General features: G+C 42.0%; 1 protein-coding gene across 8 annotated transcripts in view; it reads right to left on the reverse strand.

Moving 5' to 3' along the window:
• The window catches only part of CCAR1 (cell division cycle and apoptosis regulator 1), a 77,275-nt gene that overhangs the window by 19,678 nt on the left and 44,593 nt on the right, over nucleotides 1-13,004 (reverse strand). For all 8 annotated transcript variants that reach the window (XM_050805194.1, XM_050805195.1, XM_050805199.1 and 5 more), the window contains 3 exons: nucleotides 11,515-11,700; nucleotides 6,321-6,512; nucleotides 850-1,089 (listed from right to left, as the gene is read on the reverse strand). In XM_050805194.1, the coding sequence (XP_050661151.1) occupies nucleotides 850-1,089; nucleotides 6,321-6,512; nucleotides 11,515-11,700 (618 nt within the window). The remainder of the gene's footprint in view (nucleotides 1-849; nucleotides 1,090-6,320; nucleotides 6,513-11,514; nucleotides 11,701-13,004) is intronic.

Here is a 13,004-nt window from a genome sequence, read left to right on the forward strand (position 1 = left end):
ACCATGTTGTCCAGGATGGTCTTAAACTACCAGAATCAAGCAATCTCTCCACCTCAGACTCCCAATGTGCTGGGATTATAGGAGCGAGCCACTATGTCCGTACTATAAAAGAGTAATAATTAGGCTGGGTGTGGTGGCTCACATCTGTAATCCCAGCACTTTGGGAGGCTGAGGTGGGCAGATCACTTGAGGTCAGGAGTTCAAGACCAGCCTGGCCAACATGGTGAAAACCTGCCTCTACTTAAAAAAAAAAAAAAAAAAATTAGCTAGGCAAGGTGGCATGCACCTGTAGTCTCAGCTACTTGGGAGGCTGAGGAAGGAGGATTGCTGGAACCTGGGAGGGAAAGGTTGCAATGAGCAAAGATTACACCACTAGACTTCAGCAAGCCTGGTCAACGGAGCTAGACTCCATCTCAAAAAAAGGGAAAAAAAATTTTAAGAATAAGGTATTAGAAAACTAGCTATAGATGCTCATATTGGCTTAATTTGAAGATCTGAATTTCTTTTTTTTTTGAGATGGAGTCTTGCTATGTCGCCCAGGCTGGAGTGCAGTGGTGTGATCTTGGCTCACTGCAACCTCCACCTCCCGGGTTCAAGTGATACCCCTTCCTCTGCCTTCCCAATAGCTAGGACTATAGGCATGTGCCATCACGTCTGGCTAATTTTTTGTATCTTTAGTGGAGACGAGGTTTCACCGTGTTAGCCGTGATGGTTTCAAAGACTTGATTTTCTAATATAGTAAAATCTTTCAGTTTGGCTTTTACATCTAATATTCTGATGGAAATCAACATCAACCTTTATAACGTAGAAGAGTAACTGAAAGTTCTAAAGCAGGTTGTTATTACAGACCTTCCTTTCATCTCTATCTTCTTTTTTATCTTTATCATCGCCTGATTTTCTCCGTTTGGGTTTTGGCTCATCAGTTTCATCATCTCTTTCTTCCTTTTTATCTTTTCTCTCATCTTTTTTGCTTTTTTTATCCTTTTCTTTTTTGTCCTCTTTCTCAGGAAGAGACAGTAATGATTTGTATATACGGACACCAAAATCTCTTTGAAGCATTTCATTGAAAAGTTCCGCAAACAATGAAACCTATAAAAAGATACCAACATGAACCTAGCCAAATTTCAACAGAAATAATAAAGTTAGCACAGTAATTTAGCAAATAAAAACTTGCCACATATAATGATTATGTAAACTTATCAACCTTTTTTTTTTCTTTTTTTTTTGAGACGGAGTCTCGCTCTGTCACCCAGTTGGAGTGCAGTGGTGCGATCTTGGCTCACAGTAAGCTCCACCTCCTGGGTTCACACCATTCTTCTGCCTCAGACTCCCAAGTAGCTGGGACTACAGGTGCCCGCCACCATGCCTGGCTAATATTTTTGTATTTTTAGTAGAGACGGGGTTTTACCGTGTTAGCCAGGATGGTCTCGATCTCCTGACCTTGTGATCTGTCCGCCTCAGCCTCCCAAAGTGCTGGGATTACAGGAGTGAGCCACCTCACCCGGCCACTTATCAAATTTTTAACACAACCATTAATCTTTTTTTTTTTTTTTTTTTCCTGACAGTCTTGCTCTGTCACCCAAACTGGAGTGCGGTGGCGTGATGTGGGCTCACAGCAACCTTTGGTTCCCAAGTTCAAGCCATTCACCTGCCTCACTCTCCTGAGTGGCTGAGATTACAAGCTTGTGCCACCAACCCCGGCTAATTTTTGTATTTTCAGTTGAGATGGAGTTTCGCCATGTTGGCCAGGCTGGTCTCGAACTCCTGACCTCAGGTGATCCACCCGCCTCGGCCTCCCAAAGTGCTGTTATTACAGGTTGTGAGCCACCCCGCAAAGCCAACCAACTGTTAATCTTCATGATAAGTGTACCTTATTAATTTACTCAATAAATTTTACATCAAATGCCTGGTATGTACAGGGCCTGTTTTAGGCATTAGGGATACAGCACTGAAGAAAGCTGATAAAAACCTCTCCTATCATCCAGCCAGTGGAGAGAAGTAATAAATAACCAAATCATGAAGTCTCTGTTAACCTATTCTGGTTCTGGGGCTGCACGGTTTTTAAGACAAGGAATAACCAAATCAACATCAAATTATATGAAAAACAAGCAGGATAAACACCTACAGAACAACAAGAGAGAATAGTAAGACAAGGCTTCTCTGATAAAGTGACATTTAAAAAGTGAACAGAAGGCAATGAGGAAATAAGTCATATTGGTAGCTAGGAGAAGAAAATTCTGGATTAGGGAAACAATTTTAAACCCTGAATAGGGAACATCTATTACTACTACGCAAGCATCCCCAGGTAACAGGCTATTGCTATATATTATAAATTTTTTGGGTTTTTTTTTTTTTTTTTTTTTGAGACAGAGTCTTGCTCTGTTGCCGAGGCTGGAGTGCAGTGGCGCAGTTTTGGCTCACTGCAAGCTCTGCCTCCCAGGTTCACACCATTCCCCTGCCTCAGCCTCCCCAGTAGCTGGGACCACAGGTGCCCGCCACCACACCCAGCTAATTTTTTGTATTTTTAGTAGAGATGGGGTTTCACTGTGTTAGGCAGGATGGTCTTGATCTCCTGGCTTCGTGATCCGTCTGCCTCGGCCTACCAAAGTGCTAGGATTAAAGGCGTAAGCCACTGTGCCCGGCCTATATTATAAATTTTTTATGTACCTATTTATTTTTTCTTTGAGACAGAGTTTTGCTCTTGTTGCCCAGGCTAGAGTGCAATGGCATGATCTCAGCTTACCGCAACCTTCGCCTGCCAGGTTCAAGCTATTCTCCTGCCTCAGCCTCCTGAGTAGCTGGGATTACACGTATGTGCCACCACACCCAGCTAATTTTGTATTTTCAGTAGAGATGGGGTTTGTCCATGTTGGTCAGGCTGGTCTTGAACTCCTGACCTCAGGTGATCCGCTTGCCTTGGACTGCTGAAGTGCTGGGATTACAGGTGTGAGCCACTGCACCTGGCCTTATGGACCGATTTCTTTTTCTTTTTTTTTTTTTGAGACGGAGTCTCGCTCTGTCGTCCAGGCTGGAGTTCGGTGGCGCGATCTCGGCTCACTGCATGCTCTGCCTCCCGGGTTCACGCCATTCTCCTGCCTCAGCCTCCCAAGTAGCTGGGACTACAGGCGCCCGCCACCACGCCCGGCTAATTTTTTGTATTTTTAGTAGAGATGAGGTTTCACCGTGTTAGCCAGGATGGTCTTGATCTCCTGACTTCGTGATCCGCCCGTCTTTTTGTATTTTTAGTAGAGATGAGGTTTCACCGTGTTAGCCAGGATGGTCTTGATCTCCTGACTTCATGATCCGCCCGTCTTGGCCTCCCAAAGTGCTGGGATTACAGGCGTGAGCCACCACGCCCAGCTTATGTAACCGATTTCTAAGGCTAAAGTCCGTTGCTTTCAATAGACTCTTAAAAAGGGCTAAAACGGGCCATGCGGTGGCTTGCGCCTGTAATCTCAGCACTTTAGGAGGCTGAGGCAGGTGGATTATGAGGTCAGGAATTCGAGACTAGCCTGGTCAACATGGTGAAACCTCTCTCTACTAAAAATACAAAAATTAGCTGGGCGTGGAGGCACACGCCTGTAATCCCAGCGCTACTCAGGAGGCTGAGGCAGGAGAATCACTTGAATCTGGGAGGCGGAGGTTGCAGTGAGCCAAGATCATGTCATCGCACTACAGCCTGGGCGACAGGGTGAGACTCCGTCTCCAAAAAAGGGCTAAAACTTGAAATGGCTGACCACAGCCCTTAAATGTGTCATCTTTGCAAATCTGATATATTTGCTAAAATAGTTTAATCAGATCTGATTACAAAGGATAATGCAAATTTATTATAACTATAATTTATTTTAGCCTATTTTTCATTAATTGCCCAATCTTTTTTATTTCATATTGAGATGGAATTTCACTACGTTGCCCAGGCTGGCCTCAGACTCCTGGGCTCATGCAATTCTCCCACCTCAGTCCCTCAAAGTGCTGTAGTGACTGTGCCCAGTCTATGTATTTATTTATTAAGTGATTATTACAAGGATGGCACCATTAGGAATTACTTCAATTTATGGCAACTGCTTACTTTTTTTATTTTTTGAGACAGAGTCTCACTCTGTTGCCCAGGCTGCAGTGCAGTGGCGCAATCTTGCCTCACTACAACCTCTGCTTGCTGGGTTCAAGAGATTCTCCTGCCTCAGCATCCTGAGTAGCTGGGATTACAGGAGCCTATCACCTAGCCTGACTAATTTTCTGTATTTTTAGTAGAGATGGGGTTTCACCATGTTGGCCAGGCTGGTCTCAAACTCCTGACCTCAGGTGATCCACCTGCCTGAGCCTCCCAAAGTGCTGCGATTACAGGCATGAGCCACTGCACCCAGCCAGGCAACTGCTTAAAAAAAAGATAACGTCATATAGCATCAAATTTTAAGGACATCTGCTTATTGGAATAATTAACATTGGAAAAAAAAATCCCAACAACTTGGACATATTTTAATATTTATAACATGTTTTATATGAAAACTAATAAGCATGGACTTTATGTTTTATAATTGCCTCAGTAATCCTCAAAGGTCTCTAGTCTTCCTTGATTTTCATCTTACCAGCTGGTGAACAATGACCTTCTGGTTCAAAGAAGCATGACTGATTTTTCCAATATAATTTAGAAAACAAAAGAACATAAGATATGTTGATAAGATAAAATAATTAAACACAATAATTTTAGATATGATTTTGTACAGGGCACTACAAAATTAATTATGTTGGAAATTCTATTTTTAAGGAGTGAAGCAATTACACACTTAGAGATAAAAGTTTTCAATTGTTTTGAAAACTAACATGTTGTAAACTAAACTACATGTTGTAAAGCTGCTCTAAAATAATGATACAGGCTAGGTGAAATGGCTCATGCCTGTAATCCCAGCATTTTGGGAGGCCAAGGCAAGTGGATCACCTGAGGTCAGGAGTTCAAGATCAGACTGGTCAACATGGGAAAACCCTCTCTCTACTAAAAATACAAAAATTAGCCGGGGTTGGTGGCGTGCAACTGCAATTCCGGCTACTCAGGAGGCTGAAGGAGGGCAACAGCTCAAACCCGGGAGGCGGAGGTTGCAGTGAGCCAACATCGAGCCACTGCACTCCAGCCTGGGTGACAGAGGGAGACTGTCTCAATAAATAAATAAATAGGCCGGGCGCGGTGGGCTCATGCCTGTAATGCCAGCAATTTGTGAGGCGGGTGGATCACTTGAGGTTGGGAGTTTGAGACCAGCCTGGCCAACATGGTGAAACCCTGTCTCTACTAAAAATTCAAATAATTAGCCAGGCGTTGTGCCTGTAATCCCAGCTACCCTAGAGAGAGGCAGGAGAATTGCTTAAGCCTGGGAGGCAGAGGTTGCAATGAGCTGAGATTGTGCCATTGCATTCCATTCTGGGCAACAAAGTGAGACTCTGTCTCAAAAATAAATATATAAAATAAGTAATAAAATAATTATACAAAAAATAGATTAATAATGAAAAGTTAAACAATTATTTTCTCTTACAACTCAAACACCAGTTAAATTTTTAATCTCTTTAAATGGTATTAAATGCTATTTTAATTCTAGAGAAGATAATAAAGCATTACCTCATCCCCAAAAAAGTCAACTAGACATTACGGATATCCTGAAGAAAGAACACACCACACTACTTATGAAAGCGTCTTAGGGAAAAAACAGAACTGAACTTAATTAAAAATTTAGACCCAACAATCAATTTAAATGAAATACAGGGAATAGAGGAACGCATAAACCATAGCAGGGAAATGCAATCAGCAAAAGTGAGTCTGTAAGGAAACTTTAGAGGACAAATCATCTATTTTTTTCCCAAGAAGTAGATTACAAGAAAAAACCAACAAAAACTCAAAAAAACAAGCAATGAAAAAGAGGCAATCGGGGCTGGGCGCAGTGGCTCATGCCTGTAATCCTAGCACTTTGGGAGGCTGAGGCAGGCAGATCACCTGAGGTCGGGAGTTCGAGACCAGTCTGGCCAACATGGTGAAACCCCATCTCTACTAAAAATGCAAAAATTAGCTGGGTGTGGTGGCAGGTGCCTGTAATCCCAGCTACTCGGGAGGCTGAGGCAGGAGAATTGCTTGAACCCAGGAGACAGAGGTTGCAGCGAGCCACCATCACGCCAATGCACTCCAGCATGGGTAACAGAGCGAAACTCTGTGTCAAAAAAAACCCAAAAACCAAAAAAACAAAAAAAGTAAAAAACAAAGAAAAAAGATTTCAGAGATATATTAACTAGTCATAATGTGTGGCCCTTATATGGTTCTTATTTCAAACTGAAAACATTACCTCAAATGAATGTTCTTTATTATCCTCTAATCTGTAGTCCAACAAGACACTCAAAGACATGATGCTACAATCAAACTTGCCACTTTTTGCAGCCCAATTTGGATGTACAATGATAGCTGGTTCATCAGGCAAAATATATCTTCTTTCTCGACGCTGACGTTCCATTTCCTCTTGACGTTTCCTTTCTTCTTCCTAAATATTTCAAATTTCAAGTCAAGGTTAAATCTGCAAGTATGATGTATATACACGTCCAAGATGAATATACATCGAATATATACCACATAAAGGAACAAAATTCCCATGACTCTTCATGGTGCTTACACTAACCATAAGGGTTGAGAAGGGAGGAAAGTTCAAATTCACTAAGCGTAGTAAGCTTTGATGGCTCCTAACTCTCTTTTGGATTTCCCAGCATAAGAAACTGCCATGTAAAGAGGGGGAAAAGTTATCTATATTGAGATTATATAAATTAGAAAATTCTGGGAAAATAGTAGTGGTAGCATAGGTTTTAGATCTTCCTGAAACCTCACACTAAAAACACAAAGCAATATAGATATCAAAATCAAAAACCGATAGCATTCATAACAAAACTAAGTGACAAGGTATCCCCACAAACCAATATACAAATGGGTGGGAAAAGGCCAAAAGACCTATGTGTTACTGATGAATGTGTCCAAAGAAAGCATAAGGAAGCAATGGGAGAACAAGAAAACCAAAAAACAGCCAGTAGGTATTTACTGGAAAGTGCAGCAGCTGAAACTAGGCAAAATTTTACCCCTAACAAGAGAGTGAATAGAGAATTTATTTTAAGATCTGAAGAGGCCTAGGCCACTCTAGCCTTACAAACTTGCAAAGCTCATTTACTAGGGCCCTATACTGAGGAGAAACTGCTGGGAGTAGGAGAGGAACAACAAAGACATAGGAGAACACCCAGACAAAAAGTGATGAAGGGCAAAAGAAACAGCAAACTTCAGAAAGCAAGCCAGCGTATGTTTCTGACAAAACAAAACAACAAAAGAGCAGAGCTCTATGAATTTAGAAAAGCTATCTGAAAGAAACTACGTTTATAAAATTCAGACAATCTAAATTCACATAAAAATGATTCAAATATTGAGGTCAAATCCCACACAAATTTAGTATTTTTAAAAAAAGAGTGAGAAGCAGCAGCAGAATTATATCCCTGTAGATGACGAAAGTGGGCCAGAAAGACAACACCACACGGCAGATGAAAATTTTAACTATTTTTAAAGTGTGCTAAAAGAAAATGTTACAAGAGACACAGACATTCTGCATCATATTCTTAACATTCAAAATTCAGAAAGTGAGTATCTGATTGGTAGACAGATCATGTATCTGACCCTATCTGTAGCAATTCTTCGGCTTCTCTAATAGAAATGGCAGTGGGAAGGGAGAACCAGGCCTGCTAAAAGCCAATCCAAAAAGGGACTGGGTTTGTGCATTTCATTATACACAAAGTTTTTTTTTTTTTTTTTGAGACAGGGTCTCACTCTGTCACCCTGGCCAGAGAGTAGTGGTGTGATCATAGCTCACAAATAGCACTGACCTCCTGGGTTCAAGCAATCCTCCCATGTCAGCCTCCCCAGTAGCTGAGACTACAGCCACATGTGACCATGCTCGGTTAAATTTTTTTTTTTTCTTTGTAGAGATGGGGTCTCACGAAGTTGTCTCCATCTATCCTGAACAATTCAGTTCTAAAGCACTCTTTTTTTTTTTTTTTTTTTTTTTAGACGGAGTCTCGCTCTGTTGCCCAGGCTGGAGTGCACTGGCTGGATCTCAGCTCACTGCAAGCTCCACCTCCCGGATTTACACCATTCTCCTGCCTCAGCCTCCTGAGTAGCTGGGACTACAGGCGCCCGCCACCTCGCCTGGCTAGTTTTTTGTATTTTTTTTAGTAGAGACAGGGTTTCACCATGTTTGCCAGGATGGTCTCGATCTCCTGACCTCGTGATCCCCCGTCTCGGCCTCCCAAAGTGCTGGGATTACAGGCTTGAGACACCGCACCCGGCCTAAAGCACTCTTTTCAAGGAATGTAGATGTCTACACAGGAGATGGAGGCTGGCAGGGTGGTGGAGCCACAACTGCCCATTGATGATGAGCTCCTTCATTACTAAACACTGAAACCCAGATGGAGCAAGGAGAGTAATCCATGCAGAGATGGCACAGGGCAGAGTCATGTCATTGGAAGAATTGGAGGCACCTGTGTAAATTCACAGCTTTCAATATGCGTAAGATATAGAAATAAATATAGATTTAAATATTGGTAAGTGTTATCTATTTATCTATCTATCTTCTGTATCTCTGTTCACTGAAGGGGGTTGGGAGCAGCAACCTAATTGCAATGAGCATATCTTGGCTTCTAAATACGATTCCTCACTAAAAAGGAACCAGGGCTTCCTGGGGAAATGACTGATTCCTGAACTAGGACAAGGATAGCACAAAATAAAATTGAAATGCTTTAAAATGCTAGTAAGTAAAAAGTCCTCAAAAAGTGATAAAGATATGTCAAAAGGGCACATAGCTTGAAAGAACTCCCACCATCCAACGTCTGGGACAATTTCATCATGAAAATAACTCATTGAGGGCCGAGCACGGTGGCTCACAACTGTAATCCCAGCACTTCGGCAGGCCAAGGTGGGTGGATCATCTGAGATCAGGAATTTCAGACCAGCCTGGCTAACATGGCGAAACCCAATCTCTACTAAAAATACAAAAATTAGCCAGGCATGGTGGCAGGCGCCTGTAATCCCAGCTACTCGGGAGGCTGAGGTACAAGAATCGCTTGAACCCAGGAGGCAGAAATTGCAATGAGCCGAGATCATGCCATTCCACTGCAGCCTGGGCAACAGAGAGAGACTCTGTCTCAAAAAATAAAAATAAGGTCAAGAGCAGTGCAATATCAGCCTGTAACAGCAGCACTTTGGGAGGCTGAGGCGGGTGGATCATGAGGTCAAGAGATCGAGACCATCCTGGCCAACATGACGAAACCCCGTCTCTACTAAAAATACAAAAATTAGCTGGGTGTGGTGGTGGGTGCCTGCAGTCCCAGCTACTCGGGAGGCTGAGGCAGAAGAACAGCTTCAACCCAGGAGGCAGAGGTTGCAGTGAGCCGAGATTGTGCCATTGCACTCCAACCTGGCAACAGAGTGAGACTCCGTCTCAAAAAAAAAAAAAACAAAACATAAATAAATAAGTAAATATATAAATAAATTTTTTTTTTTTTTGAGACAGAGTCTCACTCTGTCACCCAGGCTGGAGTGCAGTGGTGCGATTGCCACTCATTGCAAGCTCCGCCTCCCAAGTTCACGCCATTCTCCTGCCTCAGCCTCCCGTGTAGCTGGGACTACAGGCGCCCACCACCTCACCTGGCTAATTTTTGTATTTTTAGTAGAGACGGGGTTTCACCGTGTTAGCCAGGATGGTCTCGATCTCTTGACCTTGTGATCCACCTGTCTCGGCCTCCCAAAGTGCTGGGATTACAGGCATGACCCACCGCGCCCAGCCATAAATAAATAAAATTAAAAAATAAAAATAAATACGTAAAAAAATAAGAAATCACAAGTCCATGCATCACCTAAGAACAAGGTAATTATCCTACAAAATTACAAAACCATTATCACATTCAAGAAATTTAACACTGCTTTAATATTATCTAATGTCATATCCATATCCATAATCAAATTTCTCCAACTGTCCCAAAAATACTCTCTACGAGTATCTTTTACTTTCACCCATCCAGGATCTAGTCAGGTTTCACTTAGTTATTTGGTTGTTATGTCTCATTAGCCTCCTTTAATCTAAGAGATCCCTTTAACCATTTCTTTCTTTTATCTTTCATTATATGGACCATTTTTTGAAAAGTTTAGGAGAGCTGAGAATTTTTCATATTCTAAAAAATAAATAAATAAATAAATAATTTAAAAAAGAAAATTTCATTCTAGATTTATCTGTTTTCTCACAGGGTCTTGCTCTATCACCCAGGCTTAGGTGAGAGGACCACTAAATCACAAGCAGATTTAGAATAAATATTTCTGGAAGGAATTCTTCATAAATAATGTGTACTTTATAATGTATAAGATTTAGAAACTGATTATATGGCTTATCCAATTACTGGTGCTAAAACACACTTCTGAGATCCCTGTATTTCAAATTCAGAAAACAAAGTAACAGGCTTATGTATCCAGGAGTTATTCTACTGGACAAAAAACGGAAGCATAAAACAGCTTGAATAAATAGTCTGAGTCTCAAGGTTTGATTCAATCAAACATACTGTTTTAGAAGCAGACAGATTCTGGAATAAGCACTTCACTAGAACTCAATTTCTGAGCCATTTACCTAGAAATGTTTTGTATCTTCATTGTGGTGTTGGTGGTGGTTATATACCTATATGCATTTGTAAAAACTCACAGAACTATTAACAAAAAAGGTTGAATTTTATTATAAGTAAATTGCACCTTAATAAAAGCATACACACGGCCGGGCACAGTGGCTCATGCCTGTAACCTCAGCACTCTGAGAGGCTGAGAGAGGCAGATCACCTGAGGTCAGGAGTTCGAGAACAGCCTGACCAACACGGAAAAACACCATCTCTACTAAAAATGCAAAATTAGCCAGGCGTGGTGGTGCATGCCTGTAATCCCAGCTACTCGGGAGGCTGAGGCAGGAGAATTGCTTGAACCCAGGAGGTGGAAGTTGTGGTGAGCCGAGATTGTGCCATTGCACTCCCTTCTGGGCAACAAGAGCGAAACCCCGTCTCGGAAAATAAATAGCTGGGCGCGGGGGTTCACGCATGTAATCCCAGCACTTGGGGAGGCGGAGGCAGGCGAATCACAAGGTCAGGAGTTTGAGACTAGCCTGGCCAACATGGTGAAACCCTGTCTCTACCAAAAATACAAAAAAATAGCCGGGCATATGGGCGGGTGCCTGTAATCTCAGCTACTCGGAAGGTTGAGGCAGAATAGCTTGAACCTGGGATGTGGAGGTTGCAGTGAGCAGAAATCACTCCACTGCATTCTAGCCTGGGAAACAGAACAAGACTCAGTCTCAAAAAAAAAAAAGCCAAAATAAAACAAATAAATAAAAGCATACACACACATAATCTTAACTCACATATTCCAAGAACACCCTATACATGAATATTAATACCACAGAGTGTAATAATAGATTGAGTACATACCTCTTTATCGTCTTCAGATTTCCTATCATCCTCCTCATCCTCTTCTTTTTCAGATTTCTCTAACTCCTTCTGTTCTTCTTTTTGTTCCTCTACTTTAAGCTGTTTTGTCAGTCGGGCTATTAACTGGGATTTTAATCCTTTGGAACTAAGAGCTCGACTTTCTAATTCTTTTCGGAGGTCATTTACCTGAATATATGGAGCATGAAAACACAGGAAAAAAAAGGGGGGGTGGATATTGAAATAGGAAACAAACTAGCTACAATTAACAATTATCTTTTGTGGGTTTTTTTTTTTTTAAACGGAGTCTCACTTTGTTGCCCAGGCTGGAATGCAGTGTTGTGATCTCGGCTCACCGCAAGCTCTGCCTCCCAGGTTCAAGCGATTCTCCTGTCTCAGTCCCCCAAGTAGCTGGGATTACAGATGCTCACCACCACACCCAACTAATTTTTGTACTTTTAGTAGTGACGGGGTTTCCCCATGTTGGTCAGGTTGGTCTTGAACTCCTGACCTCGTGATCAGCCTGCCTTGGCCTCCCAAAGTGCTGGGATTATAAGCGTGAGCCACCACCACGCCCAGCCTTTTGTGTGACTTTACAAATGTAGCAAAAAGAACATTTGTACAGCTCACTCAACACTTGTGAAAATGCAAAATGATAGCATATTTTTGGAAAATAAAACATATTAACATGCGTAAACATTTTTTTCAATGTTCTTTGACCCAGAAGTTCTCATTTCTGGCTGTCTACCCTAAGGAAACATCCTAAATAGAAGGGGGAAAAAACCCACAAAACTATAGATTTACTTATTTCCTCCCTCCAAAAAAGTGAAGAGTCTAAATGTCTCATAAATTAGCCAGGTGTGGTAGTGAATGCCCGTAGTCCTAACCACTTGGGAGGCTGAGATGGGAAGACTGCTTGAGCCCAGGAGTTTAAGGTTCTAGTGAACTATGCACTGCACTCCAGCCACGGCGACAGAGACCTTGTCTCTAAAAGTAAGTAAATAAACAAATGTCCAATAGAGGAGTAATACCAGCAGGGAATGGTGGCTCGTGCCTGTAATCCTAGCACCTTTGGAGTCCAAGGTGGAAGGATCACTTGAGGCCAGGAGTTTAAAATCAGCCTGGGGAACACAGCAAAACCCCACCTCTTTAGGAAAAAAAAGAAAAAATTAGCCAGACATGGTGGAACATGTCTTTAGCCCAAGCTACTTGAGAGGCTTAGGTGAGAGGACCACTTGAGCATAGGAGTTTGAAGCTGCAGTGAACTCTAATGACACCACTGCACTCTGTCCCGTTAATCAATTTACTTGAATAGTATAAAATATTTAAAAATAATTACATGCACAAAATTAATGTTAACTCAACAGGATGAGTCATTTTCTTTTTTTTGAGGCAGAGTCTTGCTCTGTTACCCAGGCTGGAGTGGCATAACCATGGCTCATGGCTCACCGTGGCAGCCTTGACCTTCCAAGTTCAAGTGATCCTCCCACCTC

Source organism: Macaca thibetana, chromosome 9 (assembly GCF_024542745.1).
Source record: "Macaca thibetana thibetana isolate TM-01 chromosome 9, ASM2454274v1, whole genome shotgun sequence".
Lineage (NCBI taxonomy): Eukaryota > Metazoa > Chordata > Mammalia > Primates > Cercopithecidae > Macaca > Macaca thibetana.